Source organism: Xyrauchen texanus, chromosome 11, assembly GCF_025860055.1.
Source record: "Xyrauchen texanus isolate HMW12.3.18 chromosome 11, RBS_HiC_50CHRs, whole genome shotgun sequence".
Classification (NCBI taxonomy): Eukaryota; Metazoa; Chordata; class Actinopteri; order Cypriniformes; family Catostomidae; genus Xyrauchen; species Xyrauchen texanus.
The window spans coordinates 3461678-3489386 of NC_068286.1; the positions used below are offsets into that span (position 1 = coordinate 3461678).

A 27709-nucleotide genomic window follows, 5' to 3' on the forward strand; every position below is an offset into this window, starting at 1 on the left:
CGTTGCCAGCCTCGTCCGTCCAAGAGCCAGCGTTGCCAGCCTCGTCCGTCCAAGAGCCAGCGTTCACAGCCTAGCCCATCCAAGAGCCGGCATTCACAGCCTCGTCCGTCCGGAAGAGGAGGAGAAGAAGAAGAAAGGCTTCTGTTTCCCAGTCTCCGCCTCCCGAGCTTTCTACGGCTCCGCCTTCCAGGGCTCCGCCTCCCAAGCCTTCCACGGCTCCGCTGAGTGTATGTGATGCATAATTAAAGGCCCCAGATCTTACATGCAAGATGAATTCACTGCTGTTGAAGCTGAAGAGGTCGAGAACACTCAAAGATCTCCCCGAGAAGGTCCATCTCCTCTGGGTCAGCCAAGAGAGAAAGCTCATCATCATCCTGCAGCTCACTGGAGCCAGAACACTGCTCAAGACCCTCCGTTAACTCACTAGTTAACCCATTACAAACACACACATAATAACAAATGAGGGAATCATGCAGAAATAGTTTTTTACAAATGGCACCAGTTGCACTCCTGCCACATTTATTTCTCTAGGTAAGATAATACATGACTGAACCCCCCCAAAAAACAACATCACTTTAACGACTTTGCATGTATGTGCATTTAATTTTGGTAGTTGCACTGAAGCTCCTTTTGGCTCAAACATCTGAGGGAGAAAGATGCTTCTGAGAACCTCATCTATTTCTGTTTCTTCTCACCTGTCCTCGCAGGTGTTGTTGTCGTCCTGTGTCTCATTCTGTCGTTCATACCCCTGGTTAATAGGATGCTTGTGTGTTGGCCGACGTGGTCGAGACTGAAAACCGCAGCACAGAGTGCAGGAAAAATATCCATAAAGTGAAGTCAAAATCAATGTGAAGTACTGTGATTAAACACAAGGTCGAGCCAAACTCATTCAAACTCAATTGCCTCATTCAAACCTATTAGCAGTTTTACGGTAGAAATATCAAGCAGGGATAATGTACAGTTGCTCAACTGCACATCTCACTTATTAAACAGCTGCTTACATAGATTTATGTTGAAATAAGGCCTAGTTCATTGTTGAGTAAGAAAGAGACGGGAAATTAGCCTAGCAATGTCAGATATAGCTTGCTTGTTACAACAATCAATTATAGAGTTTAGCGCTCATTTTAGAAAAATATTTCAACACAGAATGTCACAATTGACCAAAATACAATCAAGTATTCCAGAGAGCCTGCGTGTAAAGGCTTGGGTATACCAGAGATTATTTAGCAGATATGGGTCACTTTTATTAAAATGAATGGGAGAAATTAGACATTTCAACCAAGGAGCTCTGAGCGCCCAACAGTCAACGGATGTAGAAATGACTGTAATAATAATCTGCTTTATGACATAATTTTGGACAGTTCTGCCCTTCACGTGTCACTCACCCTCCCAAAGTGCTGTGTGATTGGTATACGGTTCTGAAGGCAATCTGATTGGAGGAGTCGATACGTGTTTGTATCACAGACAGACCCACCCCTCTGCAGCATGTGAGCGTCAGATTGATCCTGAAAGCGAAATCCAGATATGTGATATAAACATCCACAAATTCATATCAACTCACTTATATTGCATACAGACGTGTCTGAATAGACAATATAAAATGATGAACTCACCTTTGATGACAGGAGGTTTTTCAATCTGTGATATTTGGTCTTAATGAGATATTAATAAAGAGATTGATATAATTTAAGAACAATCAAAACCTTTCAGAATGGAAAACATGTTTGTATTGAAAATGTAACGTTTAATAATAATAATGCATTATTAATGAATTGATGAATATATAAATACTCACAGCTTTATTGGCTGTAGACTTCCATGTCACAGTCAGAGCCCCACCCCCTTTCTGTGAATTAAGAAAGGAATACTAGAATACTGTTTGTTTGTTTGTTTGTTTGTTTGTTTGTTTGTTTGATTGATTCAACTTGCCTTCAAATTCCCCACCCACTGCCGACACATTTTAGAACCTGAGAGATGAAAAGCAGAAGGGATGTTCAAAAGAGCAAAATTAATTTGATACATTTATTAAATTAATTCATCTCTGTTCTCACATATATGGCCGGTACTTCAACTTTTTGGGCACTTTTCGTTATGTGGGTTTCTAGATGTTGGATTAAAACTTTTTCACACTCACAATTAAAAAATTACATATATATATATATATATACACACACACCGATCAGCCACAGCATTAAAACCACCTGCCTAATATTGTGTAGGTCCCCCTCATGCCACCAAAACAGTGCCAACCCGCATCTCAGAACAGCATTCAGAGATTATATTATTCTCAGCACAATTGTACAGAGGGGTTATCTGAGTTACCATAGAATTTATCAGTTCAAACCAGTCTGGACATTTTCTGTTGACCTCTCTCTCATCAAGTGTTTACGTCCACAGAGAATGGCCAGACTGGTTTGAACTGACAGAAAGGCTACTGTAACTCAGATAACCACTCTGTACAATTATAGTGAGCAGCATCTCAGGATGCTCAACATATCGAACAATGTGGCAGCCCAGACAGCAAACTGACTACGAAACGCATCTGCCGCGGAGGTACAGTGAACTCCGGAACGGATCAAGAAAGCGGATCCGAAACTGTGTCCACTTGCACACCGCGGCGGATACGCCAAGGTGGCGGCTCGCGGATCCGGTCCTACATCGCTGCGGTCCCTTTGCGTATCCGTACATAAATGGGTACATCCGCCCCGGCTTCGCTTTGGATCCGCGAATGAGCCGCATATCCGCTCCGGGTCCGTTTTAGACACGGTCATATGAGCATCGTATCCAGCCCGGGTCCGTTTTGGACCCGTTCAAAAAATTCCGTCTGCAATGCCACTTTTTTACCCACACTGCCTGATAACTCATCCAAAATTCATGCAATTAATCCAGTGTGTGAACGTGATTGCACTGCGCCTTGTTGACGATGTCAGGAGGAGAAATAGGCTGTGAAATCCGAGGCTTGACCATGTCTGTGGGTTTTGGTATGTGATACATGTTACATTTGGCTGAAGCATTTTAACCAAAGGCTACACAGTTTGCTTTTTAAGGCAATTCTCTCAACAATTATATTTAAAAAAAAGGTAGAGTACAATAAGAATAAGAGCATCAGTGAGTGCTGTTTTTAAACAGTTCTAAGTGCTATAGCAAGACTATTGTAAGTAGTGCTACAAGAGGAGATGTTCTCTGATTATAAATAGGCTACAAGCCAATGGAATTTGTAAAGGGCATGGTCTCTGAATTGGAAAACAATGTGTAGCCTGCGACAGACTATTTAAATGAAAACTGAAACAATTTGAAAGAAATAAAACATTTTATTTAATAAATGAACACATAAATATAAATTGCCTAATCATCGGCCTCAGCCTGGTTAGACCGGTTGGTCAGGCGCCTCCTCGCCGCACCACGGTCTGCAGCCAAGTTAAACCATCTTATGGCATGATGTTGAATGTCTGTGTCTGTGGCTGTGCGACACAAACCATTTGCACGTACAGCACCTGTAAGCACAAAATGAGGTTTTAAATTCAGCATGCATTTGGTAGGCTACTTATGTCTTAAGCCCGGGCTGCCCAGTTATTGGCTGGAATTAATCAGTGTTGCCAGATTGGACATCTTTTGACTTGTAACACCGGCTGGGGAGAATAAGCCGGTGTTACAATTGCTGCGTCCCAATTCGCTTACTTATACTACGCCCTAAAAGTATATACTCTTTTTGTGAAGAAAAAGTACATACTTTTGAGTGTGTAGCAAAAGAGTAGGCAAGCTTTGGGACATACTATCACGTCATCTTTAACGGACAGATCTGTCGCGTGCATCCTGTCACCGTAAACTTCCTTGTCAATCATCTCGTCACAGTTAAAATCCTCCATTCAATCGAATTTGATTTCCTACTGTTTCGGAGAGCACGTTCATCTGCCAGTCGTGGGTCTTTCATGCGGATACTCTCCTCGTGTTTGCAATTTGAATATAATGATGCATTTAAAAGTTAATGGCTAAACGTATCTTTACAAAAGTTCACAATGCTGCTGCAGATGCAATGTAATGTGGACAACATTGAATAAATTCATTTTCGTCAGGTTAGATATTGATAATTAATCACTCAAACCTCTTTATCTAAACCTCTCTACATAACCGCTGGACTCGAGCGTCCTCCATGTCTGTAGTTTTTTAACACCTTTTCACTTATGTTTGTAGTTCTAACCGAATCCTCGTCCAACGCGCGATGGGTTGTGGGCAATATCAGCCGTTACACTGCGCATCAATCTGCACTTCGGATTCTGACCGGAAATAGTAGATCATCCGGGTATCTTTGAAACACTGGTTTCAACATACTACGATTTGGGACGTACTAATTATATTTTCGAATACTATTTAGGACGGATAGTATGCGGGATAGTATTGGGACACAGCAAATATATTCGGTTCCTGAAATATTTGGTTCCAAAGGGTGGATCTATCATGAATATTCACGAGACCATAGCGTGGGCGGGGTGACAAATACAAGCGAGTAGAACAGAAATGATTAGCGTGAGCGCCTCGTTTTGTTTTATGGATTATTTATTTCAAACAGGTAATAAAGTTGAACGAAGTTAAGCTTAAACTATTCGTATATAATTTATAAATAATTCATCGTTCTGTAGCATGTGTTTCAGTACTCTGAGTTTACCTGAACTATTACAGACCTGATCCTGTAGGAAGCATTGGAAGACCTACAATAAAGGCATATTTCTCAAAATTTTCCCAATTAGTTGTTGCTGACATTCTATGAAATAGAACTGTTCGTTTCTCATGAATGACTGAGATTAGGATTTTTAAAGGTGTGTGATTGCTGTCTAAATAAATATTTACAAATATATTCTTGTGTCTTTATTCTGTCTCCCAAAGTTGTCTGCATATTATTAAAATATTAAAATAATTATATTAAAAAATATAAAATAAATTTAGTGTTTCTAAAAAATGAAAGAAATGTTCTTCTTTGAAGGCCACAGAACTTCACAATGAGAGGTGAGTTAAGTAACACAAGAATATATTTGTAAATATTTATTTAAACATGCAATAAGAGACATTTAAAAAGCTTAATCTCAGTCATTCGTGAGAAACAAACAGTTAGGAGAAGTTTAGGACAAAACGCCATCTCAAGCGCTCTCTCTATTAATTTCTGTTCCACTCGCTTGTATTTGTCGCCCCGCCCATGCTAAGGTCTCGTGAATATTCATGGTAGCTCCACCCATTGGAACCAGAGGAACCGAATATATTGTAACAACGGCTTAGGCGGGCAGATAAAGTTAAATTGTAGGGCAGATTTGAGTTAAATTGTTTAACTGTGGCAACACCGTTTACAGTTTCAGTCGACCCCAGCACTGCACCGCACGCAGCTGTGTGTGGGAGCCGTTACACTTCCCTTCCCTTCCCTGCTGCTGAATACTTAAATTGACTTACGGTACATCAGTGTCTTTGACGACATGTGACTGAATGCCCTCTTGCCGTTTGCCCCCTTCCAGCTTATGGTCTTGGCCACTTCTTCGGTGAACATCCGAGAGAGGATGTTCCACGCCACTCTCTTCACATCTTGGCCACCAATCGTGGCCAAAGAAGAAATCTAAAAGTAAGTCACAAAACACCTTAAAATACAGACAAGGTATAAAGCCCTGATGTAAAAACTTGTACGACAATCTTTGCCCCACCTCCACCCCACACCCACCACTTTACCAATTAGAGTTGAGAGTGACTGGCAGGAGCATACCATTCTTTGTTTGGCTGCTGCATTGGCAGCGTCTTTCAGGAATGCTTCAAGCTCATCCACCGCTTCCAGTGATTCGATGGGCAGCTGAATGCATTCAGGACACTCTGGCTCTTGAGGTGTTGAGGTGTTGAGCACCCTGCTGGTCAGGTAATTGACCTTGGCCACCAGCTGGTCCTGCTGCTGCTTAATGTGCTCCAGCAGGCTTAAAATGTGGACCTGAGCAGCTGTTGAATACATAGAATTATAGAATAATTATTTCCCCTCCATTCCATGCACTTAAGTCCCCCCGTGGTTAAAGTCAAGGTATTATAGCTTGTAGTTACATTTATTTCTTACCAGTGCAGGAAATGTTTTCTGGGCCATGTCTCCCACCTCTCCAGGTAGGTCTGTAGACCTGGCTTGGGTCCTCTGGCCCCCGTTGTTGCTGGTTGCATTGTGCAGGTTGAGAGAGGGGTGTTTGTGGTGGTAGTGGTTGGGGAGGGGCAGTTCTGCCAAACACTGTGTTGTTGTTGGGGGGGAGAGGGGGAGTTATACAACATACACAACACAGACTTAAGAAACATTCACAGAGTCATGTAAGATGACTACATATTCAGTATGCATAGAGCAGATAAAGCTAAAAGCTGGATGGCCCGGGGAAGAAAGGACTTCCTCAGCCTGTCTGTTGAGCATGCTAGTGACAAGAGTCTGCCATTAAACTTGCTCTTCAGTGTAGTGAGTGGGGGTCATTTTGTGGTTTGTGTATGTGTTTTTTTTTTGTGGTGGAGAAATAGAAACACATTTATATGTAAGGATATATCCATTTTTTTCTTATTTGAAATTATTAGGAAATGAATACTCTCTGACTCTTACTTTGACTATTCTCTGGACTATTTTCAGGGAGTTGGTGACTTGTCCCAGCAGCTGACCCGGATTTGGACCTCTTTGGGGGTCGGTAGTCCTCCTCTACATCAGTGTCACCAAAGAAATGTCTGTTTAAATAAAAAAAAAGATCTTTATCTACATGCAAATCAACATTTAAAGGAGACAGAGAATGGTTGAACAGGGCAGTGATCTCTGTTCTGTCTTTTTAATAAAACTATATGGTGTTAGTGTTTGTATGTGTAACATGAAGGAAAAACACTGACTTCGCTGTTGTTCTCCTTCTCCCAGGTCGTTCCTGTTCATCCTCAGTTTGGAGGTCCGAGGTGCTACATGTCAGAGCCTTCTTCAGGATTTGACGTGCCTCCATGTAAGTATCTGAAAGGTAAACATTCAGCTTGACATGCGTCTTAAAGGAACATGCCACCATTTTATGAAATGAATTATTCACGGTCTCCCCTACAGTTAGATTAGTGAAAAACATTTTTGTCTCCGTGCATGCATTGTCTTAGTCCGGCAGCGCCCCTGCTAGCTTAGCATGCACGGTGACAAAAACGTTTTTGCTCACTTATCTTACTCAAGGGGAGACCGTGAATAACCCAATTTCATATTCTTTTAAATAGTGGTGGTAGTGGATTTGTAGGTGTAGGATTTGTAAAAACCACTTAGCCAAATAATAACTTTGAGATTTGGCATACCAGATGATTTGATGATTCTGACATCATGTGTCTGCCAGTCATCCTGTGGCTCCTCTTCATGTTTTACTGCCCTATTAATTCTTTCATCACTGTTATAAGTTGGCCACGATGCACAACCATCCTCATACCAGCTTTGGGGCACCACTGCTATAGTTTTATTGGTGACAAATTCAACTACATGGAACATCCTTAATGGAGAAGACAAGAAAAGAAACAAGTGTGAATGCACAGTTATTGTGAGTCAGAGTAAGAAGATCTAGTGGAAAAAGCTGTGACATTTTGTTTTTATTGATTTTGATATTATAGGGGCTCATGTGAAGTGTCAACTTAAATTAAATGAGCAAAACTTCAATATTTAATATTCAATCATTTTAATTATCACAACTAAAGTTTTAATTTTACTAAATTGAATAAGCACAACATTCAATCAAATATGGTTTATTGTTATTTCAACATAATATCTCGTCATTTCGACATATGTGTGTGTGTGCAACATAATCAGAGAGTAGCCTATTTTCGTTTGGAATTGTTTCGTTTAGTTTAAAGATTTAATTGCAAGCTTTCTAGATATATATTTCTCATGCCTGTGAGGCATATTTCGGTTAATTTATGATGAGATGCGCTCAAGTTCACTGCAATGCAAGTGACCGCGCCGGCGCCTCCATGTCATGATTATATTGTCTGCTATATTTGCTTTTTATTTATTAAATCCAGGCGATTGGTTGATGAATAAAAAAAAAATGATGATACAATTAATATTCACTTTAAAGAAAGGCTTTACAAAACACAACGTAGGCTAATGAGTCAAAATCATGTCTGACCCACTTCATGTCTCCCGATAAAAAACATTATATTTGAACAAATATGAAACTAAATGCGCTTAGGCTATTAGTAGGCCTACAGCCTCTCTATTTGTGCAAATTGCTGCACATTCATTTAATTCTGAATTTTGCACATTGAAAGGCATTTTTGTGCATAGTAAAACATATCTGCAACATTTATCAAGTTCACGGATAATTGTGCGTGCATTTATTAATCATGAAATTGAGCCCAGAATCAGATGAGCCCAGAATATAAACGCAATACGTTTAATTAGTCTACACACTTAGATTAATGACTTTTAAGTACATGTCGATCAAAAGAATGTGTACGTTACGTAAGGTTAGGCCTGTAGGCCAAATATAGGCTACGTAGACTGTCGTAAGTCAAGTATACTGTTTTTTTTAGGCAATATTTCGGAGTAGTACCTATAGGCTAAAAGTAGACTGAACATATTTTAGTGTAAAAGAAGTAACGTTAGCACACTTGAATAAACTTTCTGTAAGGGTGGTCAGTGGATTCTTTGATTTCAGAAAAAAAACGGATGTCTTCTGCACATTAGTCACATAAACGATATAATCATCATCAAGACATTTATTTCGTCTTGTAAACTCGGATCACATTTGAATGTCCAATAGGGAGTCAAGTGGGGACATTCTAAAACGCTTAACGTGAAAAACGCTTAACGTGGCTGTACTAATACAGTGATATTGAAAGACCAAACTCAGTACACATCATATTAATAAACCATACTATGTATAAAAAAATAAGATGAGTCCAAAATATGAACGCAACGCGTTTAATTACACGTTAAGCATTTTCTTCCCATAGAAAACCGTTATAAGAATACGCTTATATAATCATATTAATTAATGCTTAACGTGTAATTAAACGCGTTGCGTTCATATTTTGACTCATCTTATTTTTTTATACATAGTATGGTTTATTAATATGATGTGTACTGAGTTTGGTCTTTCAATATCACTGTATCAGTAAGCCACGTTAAGCGTTTTTCACGTTAAGCGTTTTCTTATAACGGTTTTCTATGGGAAGAAAATGCTTAACGTGTAATTAAACGCGTTGCGTTCATATTTTGGACTCATCTTATTTTTTTATACATAGTATGGTTTATTAATATGATGTGTACTGAGTTTGGTCTTTCAATATCACTGTATCAGTAAGCCACGTTAAGCGTTTTTCACGTTAAGCGTTTTCTTATAACGGTTTTCTATGGGAAGAAAATGCTTAACGTGTAATTAAACGCGTTGCGTTCATATTTTGGACTCATCTTATTTTTTTATACATAGTATGGTTTATTAATATGATGTGTACTGAGTTTGGTCTTTCAATATCACTGTATTAGTACAGTAAGCCACGTTAAGCGTTTTCTTATAATGGTTTTCTATGGGAAGAAAATGCTTAACGTGTAATTAAACGCGTTGCGTGTCAATAGCTATACAGCGATCCGGTCTGCAAATTATCCATATCGTTAGCACCAAGCTAGCACAAGTTACTGCAATGAATTTAGGCATAACTTTCCCAAATTAAAACAACTTAACATAGGACGTCCGGGATAGAGCGCGAATATGGGGAATGGGAATTAAAATCAGGCACTGGTCTACTTTATGCTACACAGGCTATTCTGATACTGCAATGCCTTATAAAATAGCAACCAAAATCCACGAACGTTTTACCAAAACCTTCGACAAAGCAGGTTACACCGATAGATTATATTTCAATGACAGATATAACATTAATAAAACGTTACACTTACTTGGCAGCCTTCACGCAAAAGAGATCCGACACTAATCCCACGTACAGCGTCCGTTATCTAAGGCGCGTCCGAAGTGCGTATCCGTATGTGATCCGTTCTGGGTCCGCCAATTAAAAGCGCAGGCGGGGCCGATCCTGTTAGCGCAGCGAAAACGAATCTGACAGTCAGGCGGATCTGGCGGCTTGAGGGCGGGTCCGCCACGGACTCCTTTGCTGTGTGGGAGATGTGCTACAACAGCAGAAGACCACGTCATGTTCCACTTTGCCAAGAACAGAAACTGAGCTGCAGTGGACCAACCACCTGCATGTCGCAGCAGAAATCGAGATTCATCAGACCAGGCAATGTTTTTCCAATCGCCTACCGTCCAACTTTGGTGAGCCTGTGCCCAGTGCAGCCTCTGTTTCCTGTTCTTATCTCCAGTAATTGTACCTGGAGGGGTCTTATGCAGCTGTAGCTCATCTGCCTCAATGTTCGACGTGTTGTATGTTCAGAAATGCTTTTATGCATTGCAATGTTGTAACGCATGTTTTATTTGGGTTACTGTCACCTTCCTGTCAGCTTGTATCATCTAAAAGATACATGTATTTTTAAAGTTCTCACAGTACAAGACAAACACAGGTCCAAAGAGAAAAAAATCATGATAAAAATAGCATAAAAGTAGTCCATATAACACAAAGCTGTTGTATGGCCCCAGGAAGCGTGGAATATAGTGCACTTGGACTACTTTTATGATGTCTTTATACTGAACCTTTAATAGTGCATTATAGTATTTGTCCTTTATGAAGCTTGACAGCTCCTGCTCACTATAAACTGTTATTTTACACCGGGTGCAAACAGACACTCTGAATAATATTTTCCCACTTTTTGCGTAATTTGACAAAATTAGAGCTTGACCGGGAATGACGGCCAATTAAAGCATTTGGACCCACTTTATATTAGGTGTCTTTAACTACTATGTAATTAAGCATTTCATGCAATGTACCTGTATTTAATCACATCTATTACACTGTTAACCTCAGGAGCAGCAAATGTGAATCTTGTGAGAATTTTGCAGAACAACATGTAGTTACACAATAATTACATTGTATTGTATGTATTTTAATGTGGTTGCATAGTCGTTAGAGACACCTAATATAAAAAGGGACCAAATATTCTGCTCACAAGTGATATTTACTACACATTAACACAACACATTTTGCTTTTATTCCGCAACATTCCCGTAACTTGAGCCACATTCATTGATTGAGACGATTGGGACCACAGTCGGTTATGATATATATCGTGCAGTCTGACAAGCAACAATATTAAAGGACAATAATAAATCATACAGTGTGCACCTGCCTTAAGAGAGCAAGAAGCTGCTGGCGGTGTTATTTGAAGTGTCTGTCTGGTGGAGGTTGGCAGAGGTTCATTGTCTGATGAATGTCTGAGAATGGGCCTGCAAACAGCCTGAATATTGGGAAGTAAGAGCACATTATAAATTGCTGCTGTGTGAGGATCTAGTCTTAAAGATGTAGCTTCTAGAGAAAACTCAGTTTGCTAAAATTAGGTAATGTGCCGCAACTGGACCTTGACATAGATATTGTTTTACTTGTTGTATAAGTTAGCCTACAGCTTTCTCTATGGCCACATGTTGAAATAGTCTCAACTGTAGATTTGCTATAAAGTGACATTTTTCTTATGCATTTACAGAAAAAAAGCATTTGCAAGAACAGTAGGGCCTATGGGGTGTTTCCTCATAATTTTCATTGATATCGACTAGGAGAAGCTATTTCTTGTGTTTCAGGGTCTGATTTGGTTGTCATCATATATATATCATATTTAAAGCAATAAGCCATAAGAGGCCTTGTGTGGCTCGCTGCTTTCATAAAACAGAGACAACATCACTATGATAAAAGACACCAAAAATAAAGTTCATTATATTAACTGTAGGCTAGTTGCGGTCGGCAAGCAACGTAGCATCTACGTACATTTTATAAAGAATATGTGCTCACAGGTTTGAGTTTATCAGCGATTTACAATGACTTCAAGCGTGGCTCATCCGATCAGAATTCAGAGTTGTAACCGTTTCATAATAATGTACGCACTTGGCCACAGAATTGCCACCGCGTGGTCCGATTGAACAAGCTTAGCATGCATTTTTGCATTTCCACGGTGGTAACAAACCTCGTGCTGCATTCTATTCAACTCGGAAAGTTGGATTTTCCAACTTGCTACTTAAAAGTGCAATGAAACACCACTTGAAGGCAGAATTCCAACTTGGAACCTCATACTGATATTTTCTACTCTGATTTCGCCGAGATGCAGGTGCTTCTCAAACATGTCGGCACTCAGGGAGATGTACAAAGTAAGTGATAAACTTATTATAATAATATTGATGAATTAGTCAAAGTTCCTACATTAAAGATATTAAAGCTTGTTTAACAAACATATGGAGAGACAGGTGTATAAAACATGGTAGATGAAGCTCTCTTTTGATAATCGTACACTTGTAGCTCAGATGCTAGCGTTGCATCATTGTTTATCAAGTGGGTTGCTAGGAGACATCTCTGGTGACAGTCAAACACATGCTAAACTACACATCATCTTCCGAACATCGGGTAATGGAATGCCTTCATGGTCGGAGATCAGAGATATCAGGTAGAAATCACATCAGACTTGAATGGAACGCAGCACGAGTCCTCAAGTGAGCGACAGATTCACATTTAAAAGTCTGAGCCATTAAACTGGAAGTGTTATTATTCAGGTAGTTTGTTAAAAATGATAGTGTTTGACTTACTTGCTCAGCAATATTCTCTTCAAACTGTTGCTCCGACATGACAATAGTTGACTTAAAGGTGACCTATAATGCAAAATTCAAAATGCATCGTTTGAACATAAATGTGTGTCGGCAGAGTGTGAACAGAACCACCCTATAATATTAAAAGCCCACACTCCTCTTTCTTATATTTATATTAATCATAAACAGTGTGTCAAAATGAACGGTTTTCCTTTCTGCTCTAAAGTGACGTCACGTTAGTACAGGCCATGCCCAAGACTGGTGACGGACTCGACCCTATTATCATAGCTCCTCCCCTGAGTGATCTACACAGTCTGTGCTGGAGCAGATACAGTGAGAAGAATAATGTCTCATAAGTGTTCTGTTATTGCTGTAAAAGTGAACAGAAGTGTCTTCATGTACTCCCGGATTCAGAGCCACTGAAGACACAGTGGACAAGTTTTGTTTTTGAAGGAAATGTGCCCCAAAACATACAAAAAAATGTGTATGTTTGTGCAAATGTATTTGTGCATTTTACACCGGAGTGCTTTATGAATGAGTGTCGATATAAAGAAGGATGTTTGCAAATCGCCTTTCCGAATGTGCTTGTTTGCTGATTCACGGCTAATTCAGCTAAAGTTAGCATTGTCGCTGATTGTATTCACGGAGACCAAAGCAATGTCGGGGGCGGGGAGCAGCATCTCATTTGCATTTAAAGAGACACACGTGAAAATAATCATTTTTCATCAGATCCCCCAAAGTTGTAGCTGGGCACCGTAAATGGGTGTGGAATGGCTGTATAAAAAATAAGGTTAAGTGTGCTTATAGAAAACATGTTTCGAATTTTAGGATGCATTGCCGTTTGCCTGTGAACCCCTAGTTTAAGGTCCAAAAGCCTCTCGAGTCTTGATTTTACAGGAGGAGAGGGGTGTTCATTTGCCTTATTCTTTAACCCCCCTTAACACCATAATACCAGTGCAACACTCAGACTAGAGTGACTTATTACTTAAAAAACTAAAAAACAGTTAAAGGCATAGTTCAAACAAAAATGAAACCCTCATGCCATCCCAGATGTGTATGACTTTTCTTTCTTAAAACATTTGTAGCTCCATAAATCACACAAAGTGAGCATAAAAGTAATCCATAAGACTCCAGTGGTTTAATCCATATCTGCATAAGCGATATCATAGGTGTGGGTGAGAAACAGATCAATATGTAAGCCCTTTTTACTCTAAATCGCCAATTTAACTTTCTCTTTCAGATGTGAAAGTGGAACAAAACAGACACCACATGTGACTTCCAGATGTAAATGTGAAAGTGAATATTTAGAGAAAAAAAAAATACTTACAGTTTGATCCGTCACGGGATGTTTTTTGTTTTTGGCACCATTCAGAGTAAATTCTAGAGACTGTTGTGTGTGAAAATCCCAGAAATACTCAAACCAGCCCGTCTGACACCAACAATCATGCCACGGTCCAAATCACTGAGATCACATTTTTCCCCATTCTAATGGTTGATGTGAAAATTAACTGAAGCGTTCATAAAAGCACATGCACACCACAGCAAAATTTTGTATGGTGCTGAGTCAAAACTGCTCCAAAAGATTTGTCTTGTAAATAACCATATTGTTAAAGTTTCGACCCATATAAAAGTCTTCCTCAAAACTTTTTTTAACATTAACTGAAGCTCCTGACCCATATCTGCATGATTTTAATCATTACACTGCTGCCTCATGAATAAATAGGTGTACAGGTGCACCTAATAAAGTGCTGGTGAGTGTGTATATGTGTATTAAAGCGCTATACAAACACCAATGACTTGACGTGAAGTAAAGCCCCCCTTCTTTAACCAAACTGTTCAAGAACTGTTCATTGATTGTTGGGGTGGTGCCCAGCAGTGCAAGTGCAAGTTCAAAAGCATTGTAACAATGTGCAGACACACACACGCATGCGCTCAGTTTTTGGAGTAGGACTTTGGGTTCGGGTCGGGTTCGTAATTAATGAAAAAATAAATGGGCTTACCGAACTGGTTTCCCACATGCACACTAACTCAAAGACTCCCAATTACCAAAATCAGCAAAACAGATTTTTATGAGTTATGGCATCATTGAATGAATGAACGAATGTTACATTTATATAGAGCTTTTTCAGACACTACACTTAAAGTCCTTTACACAGTGAACAGGGGACTCTCCTCAACCACCAGTGTGCAGAATCTACCTGGCTGATGCGACAACAGCCATAGTGCGTCAGTATGATCACCACATACCAGCTGTTGGTGGAGAGGAGATAGTAGAGTGATGTATTAGTCAATTAATTAAAGGGGATTATTAGGACGCCATGCTTGAGATGGGCCAATGGGGGGATTTGGGCAGGACACTGGGGTTACACCCCCACTCTATACGATTTTTGTATTAATTGACCACAGAGATTCAGGACCTTGGTTTAACATCTCATCTGAAGGACATCTGAAGAACATCACTATACTGGGGCATTAGGACCCACACAGACCACAGGGTGAGCACCCCTGCTGGCCTCCCAAATACCTCTTCCAGAAGCAACCTTAATTTTCCCCAGGTGGTCTGACCAGGCTCAACCCTGTTTAACCTTATTGGGCAACGAGTCTTGAGATACAGGGTGATATGACTGCTCACTAACATGTCAGTTCAAAGTTTAATTTATTCTGCATTATTGATAAAAACAAATCTGTAATTTGGTAGAAATGTTACTGTAATGGCTAGATTTGTGTGGGCAGAAATGTGAATTTGAGCCTTGGAGGAGAAAATGATATATATATATAAAACAAAAAAAACAACAAGTAAATGGAAGTGGAGCGTAGTTCTAGCGGGAAGACCAGCAGGTGTACATAATCACATCATTAGCTGGATAACTCCTAGCCAATCGCACGTGAGCATTGCTTTATAAGTCTGCTCACAATCTATCACATTGCTGTTTCGGTGTGCTAACACTGCAACTAGACGCCTTTTAACCTCTCCAGGCCACATGATAACCAGTGCTCAGCACATCTCTGGAAGCCCGCCTTCCCTTTCCAACGACGTCGTCACTTCATCTGAACTTCTGCCAACATCAAACCCATGGGAAGTAAACAACCAGCAAACCCGGATCTTCACCCATATCTCATTCACTCAGGAGATCTCTCTCAATCGCATTGCACGACCCGGCGCGGAAGGAGCGCGCACCCCGCGAATCCTGCAAAATCATCGGCCCAGGCAGCAGCCGGCTTCCATCAGAAAAAAGGTAAGTCATTTTCATATCCATTAAATGCATTCAGATCTAGTCATGGGTCTAGACCTTCCGTTGCCATGCTACCTGTTCATTTCAAAGTTGGAACGCTGCCTGTTCATCATAACGCATTCGCATCAATATCAAAAGCCAGTATTTCACGTCAACAGCGCATTCACTCTCATAGTATGGCAGGCAATCGTGTAATATCATGAGGGCAGCTCGGTCAAGGTTCATTCACTTGTCATACACAGTCTGCATGCCCGAGCGTTCCCCATCGGGGAATTAAGATAATTATTCATGCATATCATCATGTACAGTCAACGCTATCATACGGGCTCTCATTACTTCATTCAGTAAGATTCCCCCATTTTGCGGTCGCCTTCGCCCAAATCACGAAACGGGTGCGTTCCAATTCAATTCATCATCCCTATGCCCTACTCACTAGGAAGACCGAGCCCACGATGTGAGCATTCCGAGGGAGCATGACATCACAGTTTCACCCGCCGATGTGCACCCCCCCTTCAGGAGCACAAACCATGCAAATTACATACCCAACTTAAATGGCTGTATCTACTGGCCCCCCTGGAGTATGGACACAGTTGTAGTATCTTTTGAAAGAAGACACCTTGGGCTTCACTTCTCAAGTTTAAGAATTAATATATGTTGTTATTTTAAAGAAACAAACTACAATCTCAAAAAAACAAAAAAAAAGTTCTGGACTTTGAGATGGGCTCATTCTGTTTAGAAGACTTCATAAGATAATATACAGTTTTACAACAGGAATGCTGCTCCGATTGCATAGTCTGTCGAAGAACGACGATGAAGCGTAATTCTTCCAGGCGAGCTCTCATGTAAACGTCTTTATAAAGACGCGTCCTGAAAAGGACTTTCAACGCCAGCTGTCTATTGCTCTTTTAGAGAAAATAAACTCTTAATTGCACTGTCGAAGTGCCCAGGGGCAAGCTGCACTGCCGTGCAGAGAAGGGAGAAAGCCGCTGATATGTGCCGTAGATCCAACAGCAATTGCTCAGAGATGGGAGGAACAGTGTGTGTCTCGCAGCTCGCTGCATAGGCTCCGAAGAAAATTTCTGAATGAAACAGATGCATTTCCCTCCCTTTATACCCGTATGTCCGGGGGCAGGATATGCAAATTTTGTCTGCCAATTTCTCATTGGCATTTTCTCTTAGATCAGAGATGCAAAAGGTGCTCAAGAGAGACACCTAGTGTCGCTTCTTCGACACAACGTCGAAGTGAGCGACAGATGGGGAACATAAGCTTCGCACACAGGTCACAATACTTTAAAATACACACACATGGACTGAGGTACTCAACTAAAACAAACATCACAAAGCAAACAAAATAAGTAAAATTCAAAATATTAGGTGCAAAATCACAGCAATTCAAACACAAATAAAATGACAAACTTAGTATCCCCAGACCATCCTGATAACCCCCGCTGTAATATGAATCCATCCAGCTCAAGGATAACTAGAGTATATAAATACAGCAGATTAATAAATATAGTGGTTATGACCCCTTTAAATATAAATCAATCTCTGGGTATAAAATAGCTGAAGGTGGTATAAGCAAGTATAAATCACATCAATACAGTGGTGGCGCACACACACACACACACACACCTACACACAAATACACACATCAGTATCACATATTTCCATTTCAGTATGAAAGTACACAATCATCATTATACTCTCTTTTGTAACAGGCTTGACCTCACACGTGTTGGTTCTACACATGTGGATGTATACTCAATCTGTAGAACCAACGTTCCACTTAAGTCACCACTATTGACATCATAAAACAAACAAACAGCATCTTATCATTAATCAAATATAAAATATTAAAATAACAACATCCCTCAAATTTCATAGTTTACCCTCAACCGCTAAAATAAACAACTGACCTGCTATTTTCCCACACAGACCCAGCAAGTTGCGCTCCCACCGCGCTGTATCAGCCCACACTGTTTGTTTGTTTGCACGTGTTCGTGATTGAACTCCAACAACAGATCACTACCGCTTGAGCTTTCCGGTAAATATCGGCATCCGTGCATGCCGATGTCACTACGTTCAGATTGAGGTCTTAAAGGGCCATCACTCTTATAGAAATTAATTCAAAATTAGGTCATCTCACTCAAGTAATCACCTTAAAGTATTATGGACTGCCCTACTTACACCCCATTACATCTCAATAAATTACACATTAATTACGAACGCCACCCGTTGTAACAAATAAAAGTAAATTTGTCATTAGAAATAACATTTTAAAATTATTCTAAAAGTTACTCAAGTAAATGTAGCACGTTACTACCCACATTCAGATTTTATGTATGCAGACTTAAAAACTGAAACATGTGAAACCAGTAGTTGATGGTTCTGAAGTGCTGCTCATCTCAAGACTTGTCTAAGCATAACTTGGTACCACAAACACATTTAATGGGTCCTGGTGCATGTTTCCTGTCTTGCAAATAATGATATCAGTCCCAAGACAATCTATGTACTTTCAGTTCCACTTTAATATTATGCTATCAAATGTACTCTTAATGCAGTATTTTGTGTCCTGTTTGTTGACAGTATGCCTGATCAATACACTATAAAACTGACAATATTTTTGGGTGTTCTGTTCTGTAATACATTACAATCTAGATTTGTACCCACATTTTTCATGTAATTTCATTATGAAAGATAGTGTTCAATATACACTTGGCTAAAAAAAATCTGGAACATGTGCATGACACTTCTGTGCACACATAATTTCATATTCAAATGTATTAATGCATCACTTGAATCAATAAATGGATTTCTGATGCATTTTCTACAGAAAAAAAGTGTGTAGTTTAAATTATTATTTTGAAATGACATGATACAAATGGTCAAAGACAGATTTATGTGGGTTTAACTGAACATGAAACTGAAAGTAAAGTGTGGATTTTGAACAGCCTTGGTTTAAAAGAAAGGATATAATGCACTGGGGCGTCTCTGTTTGGCTCCATGCTCATTAATATTATTTAAAACATTAGTAGGAGGGGCTCTTCACATGCACAGGGATATTTAAGTCTGCTCCTCATCTTTGAGTTGTTGTCTGAAACTCTGAAATTAGGAGCTATTCATCATCAACAAGTAAGTACACCAATCCTGCAACTAACCAACAAATATTGAAATGTGAAGTTCTGTTCTTCTTCTTCATAATATCCTTAGTGTTTCTTTTGTTTATTAAAGTAGTTCTAGTTGTTGTTCAGAATTACCTTAATAACTAAAAGCAATTTATATTTTTTGTCTATACTCGTTTTAGTAAACATTATAATGTTTTATTTTTTCACATGCAATATTTTCTATTTTGATTCAAACATAAATCAAAACTTTTCAAATGTTAAACTCTGACTTTATAACTCTTCACTGCTCATTTTATGATGAAATCAAAAACCTCTTATTATGTCTGTAATCTTTCAAAATGTAATAACTTGCTCCACCTCTGAAATTACTTCCGATAATTGCTCAGAAAACCTCGAGCCGAGATGAGAGTGAGAATATAATGATTTATACATGTAAATATCAACTTTTATTATTATTATTATTTTAAAGGATGAAGTGTGTGAATGTTTTTCAATGTTGAAATACTTTCTCCAATTCTAGATTAATATACAGAAACAATTAATACAAAAGCAACTTGTGTGATAATTGTCCCGAAAGCTGTAAACATTGTGTCACTGTGGAGCAATACAAAATAAATATATATAATTATTATTATTATTATATATATATATATATATATAGACCCAACTACACCCCCGGTCGGACACAACTTCTGCACCACAGACTGGTCACTTTACCCTGCCCAGCCCCCCCTGTGAAAACAAATCCTGGCATCGCCCCTGTTGTGCAGATGTTACACACTACAGAATTAACAAGTTCAAACACTGTTTGTTTGTCTCGCAGTGTCTGAAATGAATATTGTTCTACTGGGTAAGACCGGATCAGGAAAAAGTGCATCAGGAAACACAATCCTGGGAAGAGATGTTTTTAAAAAGGGTTCCTTCTCAAAGTCTACAACTAAACTGTGTGAGAAACACACACAAACAGTAGAAGACACACACATCACAGTGATTGACACTCCAGGACTGTTTCACACGTCCATGACTGATGAAGAACTGATGGCTGAGACTGGGAAGTGTTTGGAGATGTCTGCTCCTGGTCCTCATGTGTTTCTTCTGGTGATCAGACTCGATGTGCGATTCACAGAAGAAGAGAGGGAAACATTGAAATGGATTCAGAAGAACTTTGGAGAAGATGTTATGAGATTTATCTTAATATTGTTTAATGGAGTTGATCAATTAGATAAACCAATAGAAGAATTTTTGCTGGAAAACACAGAGCTGAAAGAAGTCCTGAGTGAATATGGGGCAAGATATCATGCCATTACAAATGTGGAAAAGAATGATCGATCTCAGGTTTCTGAGCTGATGAAGAAAATAAAAGATTTAATAACAGAAAATGGAGGACAGTGCTACACTCAAGAGATGTACCAGGAGACTCAGAGAAAGATCAGAGAGGAAGAGGAAGCCAGACTGAAAAGAGAGGAAGAGGAAGACAGACTGAATAGAGAAGAGAAAAACAGAAAGAGAATCATACTGAGAAGAGTGGGAGTGGGAATACTGATAGGGGGACTTTTCTGTTTTTATCTTTATCGATATGGAAGAATTTATCAAAGCTACAACTGGCTGATGTTTTTATTTGGAGCACATAGCTCTGAACCAATAAGATTGTTTGTTAAATTTGGTGCCACTGAATAGCCATTACTCACACTTTAAAATGACAATACCTTTGACGACACAATGATTGTTCTTGCTAAGAAGTGTTAATTATATTATACTGTATGTTAGTTATTCATTTGATTTACGCTGTTATGGAAAGGGATTTACAGTGCTTTCAAGGTATATACTGTATTTTATATTTGTGTTTTTGAATTGAAACAATAAAATTGGTGTTACTTGCACCACACACCGCTTGAGCAACAGCTTCCCTTCAATCTCTTTTAATGAACTAATCATGCATTATTATAGCAGCTGTAAAAGCAAAACCCATCCATTAGAAGGGGATGTCCACACTTTTGGTCATGTAGCGTACGCTCATATATTGTAGTTTATGTATTGTTTGTAACCTGATTACACATTATTGTTAATGCAACTATAACAATGATGCAATGCATTATTCATGTTTGACAATCACATAATTAATTGTTGAGGTATTTTTTTATATGTATTTTTTATAGGTTCATCTGAAGTCGTTCAAAATAACAATTGCAATGGGTGAGTGAGAAATCTTTTGTTGAACTATTACTGCTTATAAGTGTTAGTAAATATCATGCAGTTTGTGCTTTTTTTAAGAGAGAGAGAAGAGTGCAGAAAATAGAAATTAATATGAACAGCCACACCTAAAAAAAGACAGTAACACAACAATGAAGTTGCATTTGTTAACATTAGTTAATGTCTTTAGTAAACATTAAATAATGTACTAGTTAACAGAACTAACAATGAACAACACTTAGTTACATAATTTATTAATAATGGTTATTTGTGAACATTAGTTACTGCTTCAGTTAACATTAATTTATTAGTTAAAGAGGACCTATAAAGAACAGCTTTTTAATACATGTGTTCATACATGTATAATAAACATTAACTAATATCAATAAATGCTGTAAATAAGTGTTCCCCTTCTGTCACTCACTCAACGTTGTGTCAATGAAGTGACACTAGGGGTCGATCTTGAGAGCCCAACACACCTTCAGATCTTTGAGAAAATACGGGTATAAAAGGAGGAGGGCAGATGAATTCATTCCGATTTTTTCTTTTGAGCCGAGCGGTCGTACTACAGCTTGCTGAGTCGTCTGCTCCTCACCACCTTCTCTCCTTCTGAGCGAGTTTGCTGTTGGATCTAAGGTGCTTTACAGCGGTCTCTCTTTATCTGCACTCCGCTGTCACGTTGAAGAAGCGTTCGTGGATGGTTCGTGCCCCCATTGCGAGAGCATGACCATGGCCACTCTCAGAGCGCGCCTCTCCTTCCGAGGGAGCGCCTCCTCAGTTGTCCCCTTCCCGCCCCGCTACCTACGGGTACGGTGCCGATGTGGTGGACGCTCGTGATGTTGGACTTCACTGGCTACGGCTCCACAGAGTAATTTCCCACGGACCGGCCATCCAGCGGTGCACTCGCTGGCGTCCGTCCCCCTCTGGGGTGAGACAGGCAGCTCTCGAATAAGTGCCAGCCTAATGTCTCCCCTGGAGCCCGAGACCTGGATGAGATGTTGATCACTGCATCGGAGGGCGTCCTGGCGTTGTCGGATGCGGAAGACTCGACCGGACTGCTTCCTTCGTGTGTGGCAGCCCGGTTTGAGGCGGACGCTGAACTCAATGCCATGCTTTCCCGGGCTGCCGCGAGTGTTGGGCTTGAGTGAAACCCTCTGCCCGCCCCTGACCACGGCTGGATGATTGGTTCCTCTGGTCGGCACGCCGCTCGCAGCCTGTCCTCCCCCGGTTCCGTTCTTCCCAGAAGTGCATGACGAGTTGAAACAATCCTTCAGCTCATCAGCCCTCACTACCATCGACCGAGAGTTATGCCACGATTTCCCTAGTGGATAAGGTGATCGCGGCACACCTGTGCCCGCTGAGCGCCGCCACCTGGCAGAATCGGCCGGCACTCCCTTCCCGAGCCTGTAGGGTGACGTTGTCTCTGGCAATGAAAGCCTACAGTGCTGCTGGTAAGTGCTTTGAGGTCCCCCTCAGCGCTTCCGCCTCCGGTCTCAGCGCTGCTCCCCGACGAGGCTCTCCTTGCTTCTCCCTGCCGCGAGGCTCCACCCCAGGAATGTCAGATGCAATCCTTCCTATTGTGCCCTTCACCCGGCGTCTGGACGCGTGGCTATCACTGCCAACCTGTTGCACTGTTTGGCCAGGACCATCCAACTCGGTGGTGACCGATATTGCAGGCGACCTCAACATCACAGCAGAGGCTCTGTCATGGCAAGTAACGCTCTGAGGAGATCGGAGACTCCACCCTCAGGTGGTCCGGCTGATCTGAAGTCGATTCTGCAAGACACAGGTAGACCTGTTTGCCTCCCAAGAGTCCTCCCACTGCCCGCTCTGGTATGCCTTGACGGGAGCTCTCCTCAGCATGGACGTGCTGCCACACAGCTGGCCCCGAGGGCTGCGTAAATACGCATTCCCCCCAGTGAGCCTATTTGCACAGGTGCCGTGCAAGATCAGGGAGGATGAGGAGCAGGTCACCCTCGTGGCTCTGTACTGGCCCACTCAGACCTGGTTCTCGGACCTCACACTCCTCACGACAGCTCATCCCTGGCGAATTCCCCTGAGAATTACCTTCTTTCTCAGGGACGGGGCACAATTTTTGCACCCACGCCCAGACCTCTGGAACCTCTATGTCTGGTCCATGGACGGGATGCTGCGGACCTAACCAGTCTACTGCCCACTGTGGTTAACATGATCACTCAGGTCGGAGCCCCTTCTACAAGGAAGCTCTACTCCCTGAAGTGGTGTATCTTCGCTAGGTGGTGTTTTTCCCAGAGTGAAGACCCCCACAACTGTGCAGTTGAGTCAGTGCTTTCCTTCCTGCCTGAGAAGTTGGATGGGCAGCTGTCCCCATCCACTCTCAAGGTCTATGAACATGTGCTACATGCCCTGTACAGGGGCAGGTTCTACACAGGTTTAACCTCCTGTGATGTGTCTTCCACGGCACGGTCTCCCCCTCCCGGGGTAGACACACGTCTCCCTTGGCAGAGCTCTACGGACAGGGTCGTAAAAATACCATCATAATGTATTGTTACCTGTCATTTTAGCTTTTATTTTCATTCACATTTTAATTTTTAATCGTGAACTTACAGGACGAGCATATAGCAGATTATGCATTTATTTATTTATGAAGAGAACAGATGAACAACAGAGACATCACACAAAGCAGATTAATTTTTCCCCGCAGTGACAATGGAGACCACTGAAACACGACATATGAACAACGCAATATTACAAAAACGATAGACAACTCAAATCTTCCTCCTGGTCCGTATTGCTGAGGCATTTGTCATTAGATTATGTGTCTCTGTCTCAGACAGAAGACTTCTCAAAGTTTTAATTTGGTTCTGGAGGCTGAACCCAGCGACAAGCGCCGCATCGCCATCCACATGACAAGAGTTTCAGAAAGCGTCACAGAGGGGCGATTTTACCAGTTTGCTAAGTATAAAAGCGGGAGGTGTGCACAATAAAAATTTTATTGTGTATTTGGAAAAGAGAAAAAACTTGCAGTTGCTTTGAGTGCAGAAAATATTAAAAGGACTTGTTTATGTTTAGAAGCGTTTTCTTGGTGAATTTAAATGAGTTAAATAACTGGGGTATCTGATATTCCTAAACGATAAGGTAATATTTCATTAAAAGAAATTATGAGACATTCAATGTCTATTCACAACTTTGGACAGTTTTTAAATATTTATTGTTGCTCAGTACTCTCAAAGACATTATTGGTGAAGCAGAAACATGTGTGTGAAAAACACTTTGGTGTGACTTCACTTCATAGACTTCATGTGATGACCATTAACGCATATAAATATCACTTACTTTTGCACATGAATCATTGCGCTTCACAATCTCAAAAGTGACCGATTATGGGTTCAAAATGGTGAAGTTCTCTGAAAGGTGAGGAGTTTGTGTCCCTGAAATTATTACTTCTTTTTTTTCATGCATTTATTTATTTTGTGAAATTGGATAATTTTTCAGATGCACAGCGGTTGGGAAACACTGTTTTTTTACATCGATCGCGATAGCAAGACAACCACTGGTTGGTTGATCTAGATAAAATATAAAAGATTGACTTTTTATTTCCTGATGTCTGTAGCTGCGTACTGTTTGACTGACAGGCGATTGTTTCAGCGCTACTGCAGTACACCTAAATGATCAAATACACTTCATAATTCCACCACTGCTCGTCTTGATGAGGATTTCATGTAAACGCAGTTGTGTATATCTAACATTTGCGTATTGCACAAAAATACTTCAAAACAGCCAAAAGTGTCACTGAAAAGTAACAGCCTAAAAAAGTCTGGTGTTTATTGGACACTTCTCAACTCTTTCATTGTGTACAAGTTGTTTGCAATGTGTTACAGACATGATTATTTTAAACATTGATAATTGTGTCTTTATCCAGTTTTCAGTTGAATACCGGCCAAATAGATTTTTTTTAACCACTGTCCCAACTTTCTTTGAATAAATCATTTTATTTGTTAGACTGAGAGAAAGAGGTGTGTATAATAGAAACCATTGATCAGACTGTATGACACGTTTGTGTCTAAACTGTGTACAGAATTAACTGTTTATATATTTATTTTTAAATTTTTGATTTCTCCTGAAATTGCTCAATCTCAGAGCGCAGACGGAGCCTTGATCATCCCCCAGGTACCTAAGAAGGAGATTTGTTAGGTAATTTTCAAATGCAGGTTTTGTTTAGAGAAATTTGGTGTCGTGAAATAAGACACAAAAGACACAAGCAGCAAAATTAGGCCCTGGACAAATCCAACAACAATTTTCAATAGAAAGATGTTTCGTATAGCTGAACTGATAATCAAATGACTGATAGTCAAGATCATGTTATCTTGCTTCTGGAATGTATTGATACACTGATGCAGAAAATCATGGTAGCGTGTATATGTAGATGAGAAGATAAAAGTAAAGAGAGAGCCTAACAAGGGATGGTTTACACACAAATGAACATTTGGTCCACATCTTCTCACGCTCATGTTATTGTACACCTGTATGCTTAACTGTATTATTTCTCATTTATTTAATTGATTGTCCAAGCTGCTCTTTTCCATCATGTAAATAGAAACAGAGGCTCTCAAATTTCAAAAAGGTTTATTCCTTATCAAGGTATCGTATGACTTCAGGAAACTTGGAATATAGTACACAATTTGTTGGATTTGTGCAGGACCTAATTTTGCTGCTGGCGTCTTTTTTGCAGATGCAAAGGGCTGCCATTTTTCACTACACCCACATTTCTCTAAACAGTCCTTTGTCGTCTTCTTATTTAAAAAAAAAACTACTTCAGTCTCTCATCCACCTTGCTTGGTGTACTTCTCTAAACTATTTTAAAACTTGTCTTACTGCTGCTTCCCTAAGATGATTAGCTTCTGTTGTTTGGATAAAAGTGTCTCCTAAATGAATAAATTAAATGAAAAAATTAAGTCACATGGACCACTTTTATAATACTGATAGTAGAGTTACCACATGCTGACTGGGGGGCCCAAAAGGCTCTGACCAGCACTGACTATTGACATGATCATGCATCTAACAAAGTTTGAAGAATCCTGTTAATTGTGTATTTTGGTTTATACTCATCTCTGTGCAAACCACAAACTGTCTGTCCATCCGCCTTATTTATTTATTTATTTACAGTGAACATTGTGCTGTTGGGAAAAACTGGATCAGGAAAGAGTGCAACAGGAAACACTATCCTGGATGAGGAAGTTTTTGAAGCAAAGTTTTCTTCTAAATCTGTGACCAAAACATGTAAGTCATATCATGGAGAGGTGAATAGACAGAAAATCACATTGATCGACACACCAGGACTCTGTGATACGACAATGTCAACAGACGAGATTAAAACTGAAATAGAGAAGTTATTTAATCACTCTGGTGATGGTGTTGATGCGTTCCTGCTGGTGATCAGAGTGGATGTGATATTCACACAAGAGGAGGAGAACACAGTGAAATGGATTCAGGAGAACTTTGGAGAAGAAGCCACAAAATACACAATGGTGGTGTTTACTCATGGAGATGCAACAACTGATTCAATTCAGGACTATATTGATGAGAATGAAAAGCTGATGTCACTGGTTAATAAGTGTAGAGGAGGATATCATGTTTTTAATAACAAAGACAAAGATCGATCTCAGGTCACTGAACTTCTGAGAAAGATTGAAGAATTAAAGGAGAAGAATCAAAGTAAACACTATAAAAGGGAGGACTATGAGAAAACTCAGGAAGAAATTCGGCGCAAAAAAGGTTTAATTGGAGCAGCAGCAGGAGGAACTGGAGGAGCAGGAATAGGAGCAGCAACAGGAGCAGGAATAGCTCTTAAGACAGGAGCAGTTGCAGTTACTGTGGGGAAGGCAGCTGCTACTGGGAGCATTAGGAGTAGGTGTTGTAGGAGCAGCAGTAGTTGGTGTAGGAGTGTATTTATATTGCGGAAGTAAAACATCCTCTAAAAAAACTGATAAAAAAGAAGACTGAGGCATGCGTCTTTTAAAACATGTTCAAGGGATTATATGATATGGATAGAAACTCTTGAGAAGCAATAAATCAATAAATCAGTTCATGTACCAGTTAAGATTTTATTCAGATATTCATTCAATATTTTGTTTTAAATATAAATGAGTATTTCACAATCTAATAATAGTGTCTTTCATTATCAGATGACACCTAATGTATGATTTCAATGAGCTCTTAATCAATCTCATAATCAACTTACAGTCATGTACACTTAAATATGACTTGCTTTTAAAATAATGTAATGTCTGATCTGTTGTATTCAATCCATCTATCTTATGTTTAAATACAATTTAATTTAATAAAAGGAAACTCTTTAACATTCTGTATGTGTGTTGATGACAAAATGTTACACCCATGAAATGATCATGAATGGGGACTGGAGCTTTTAAGCTTTTATATGATGCACGAGGTCCCATTAAAGTTGTAACAGGTGAAATCTGTTGCTTCTTATGTAAGGCACTGTGGAGCG

General features: G+C 40.0%; 4 protein-coding genes across 4 annotated transcripts; 2 read left to right on the forward strand and 2 right to left on the reverse strand.

The window, feature by feature from the left end:
• Positions 1-275: 275 nt before the first annotated feature.
• On the reverse strand, positions 276-2739 carry LOC127652019 (DENN domain-containing protein 1C-like). The gene is made up of 7 exons (XM_052138083.1): positions 2658-2739; positions 1930-1967; positions 1796-1846; positions 1614-1652; positions 1386-1505; positions 696-790; positions 276-423 (listed from the first exon to the last, which is right to left on the reverse strand). The coding sequence occupies exons 1-7, from the start codon at positions 2737-2739 to the stop codon at positions 276-278; spliced, it is 573 nt and encodes a 190-aa protein (XP_051994043.1).
• A 552-nt stretch (positions 2740-3291) lies between these two features.
• Positions 3292-11344, reverse strand: LOC127651160 (uncharacterized). The gene is made up of 8 exons (XM_052136868.1): positions 11230-11344; positions 7300-7487; positions 6868-6979; positions 6593-6711; positions 6077-6238; positions 5741-5964; positions 5437-5596; positions 3292-3494 (listed from the first exon to the last, which is right to left on the reverse strand). The coding sequence occupies exons 2-8, from the start codon at positions 7484-7486 to the stop codon at positions 3346-3348; spliced, it is 1113 nt and encodes a 370-aa protein (XP_051992828.1). The 5' UTR covers position 7487; positions 11230-11344; the 3' UTR covers positions 3292-3345.
• An 849-nt stretch (positions 11345-12193) lies between these two features.
• Positions 12194-20706, forward strand: LOC127652020 (GTPase IMAP family member 4-like). Its single transcript, XM_052138084.1, has 2 exons — positions 12194-12239; positions 19853-20706. Exons 1-2 carry the CDS (start codon positions 12194-12196, stop codon positions 20704-20706), a joined length of 900 nt encoding a protein of 299 aa, XP_051994044.1.
• LOC127651163 (GTPase IMAP family member 9-like) lies at positions 15774-27384 on the forward strand. Its single transcript, XM_052136871.1, has 3 exons — positions 15774-15907; positions 21186-21222; positions 26365-27384. Exons 2-3 carry the CDS (start codon positions 21219-21221, stop codon positions 27162-27164), a joined length of 804 nt encoding a protein of 267 aa, XP_051992831.1. The 5' UTR covers positions 15774-15907; positions 21186-21218; the 3' UTR covers positions 27165-27384.
• Positions 27385-27709: the final 325 nt, after the last annotated feature.

Excerpts from the sequence above, each read along its gene's own strand:
- LOC127651160 (XM_052136868.1), bottom strand. The coding sequence starts at position 7,486 with ATGTTCCATGTAGTTGAATTTGTCACCAATAAAACTATAGCAGTGGTG. Across the intron at positions 6,712-6,867 it reads AGAAGGAGAACAACAGCGAA|ACATTTCTTTGGTGACACTG; the intron begins GTCAGTGTTTTT and ends TTATTTAAACAG. Across the intron at positions 3,495-5,436 it reads GTCAAAGACACTGATGTACC|GTGCTGTACGTGCAAATGGT; the intron begins GTAAGTCAATTT and ends TTGTGCTTACAG.
- LOC127652019 (XM_052138083.1), bottom strand. The coding sequence starts at position 2,739 with ATGCGGCTCATTCGCGGATCCAAAGCGAAGCCGGGGCGGATGTACCCA. Across the intron at positions 1,968-2,657 it reads CGCAAAGGGACCGCAGCGAT|GTTCTAAAATGTGTCGGCAG; the intron begins GTAGGACCGGAT and ends TTCATCTCTCAG. Across the intron at positions 1,847-1,929 it reads AGTGGGTGGGGAATTTGAAG|AAAGGGGGTGGGGCTCTGAC; the intron begins GCAAGTTGAATC and ends CTTAATTCACAG.
- LOC127652020 (XM_052138084.1), top strand. The coding sequence starts at position 12,194 with ATGCAGGTGCTTCTCAAACATGTCGGCACTCAGGGAGATGTACAAA. Across the intron at positions 12,240-19,852 it reads CACTCAGGGAGATGTACAAA|TGTCTGAAATGAATATTGTT; the intron begins GTAAGTGATAAA and ends TTTGTCTCGCAG.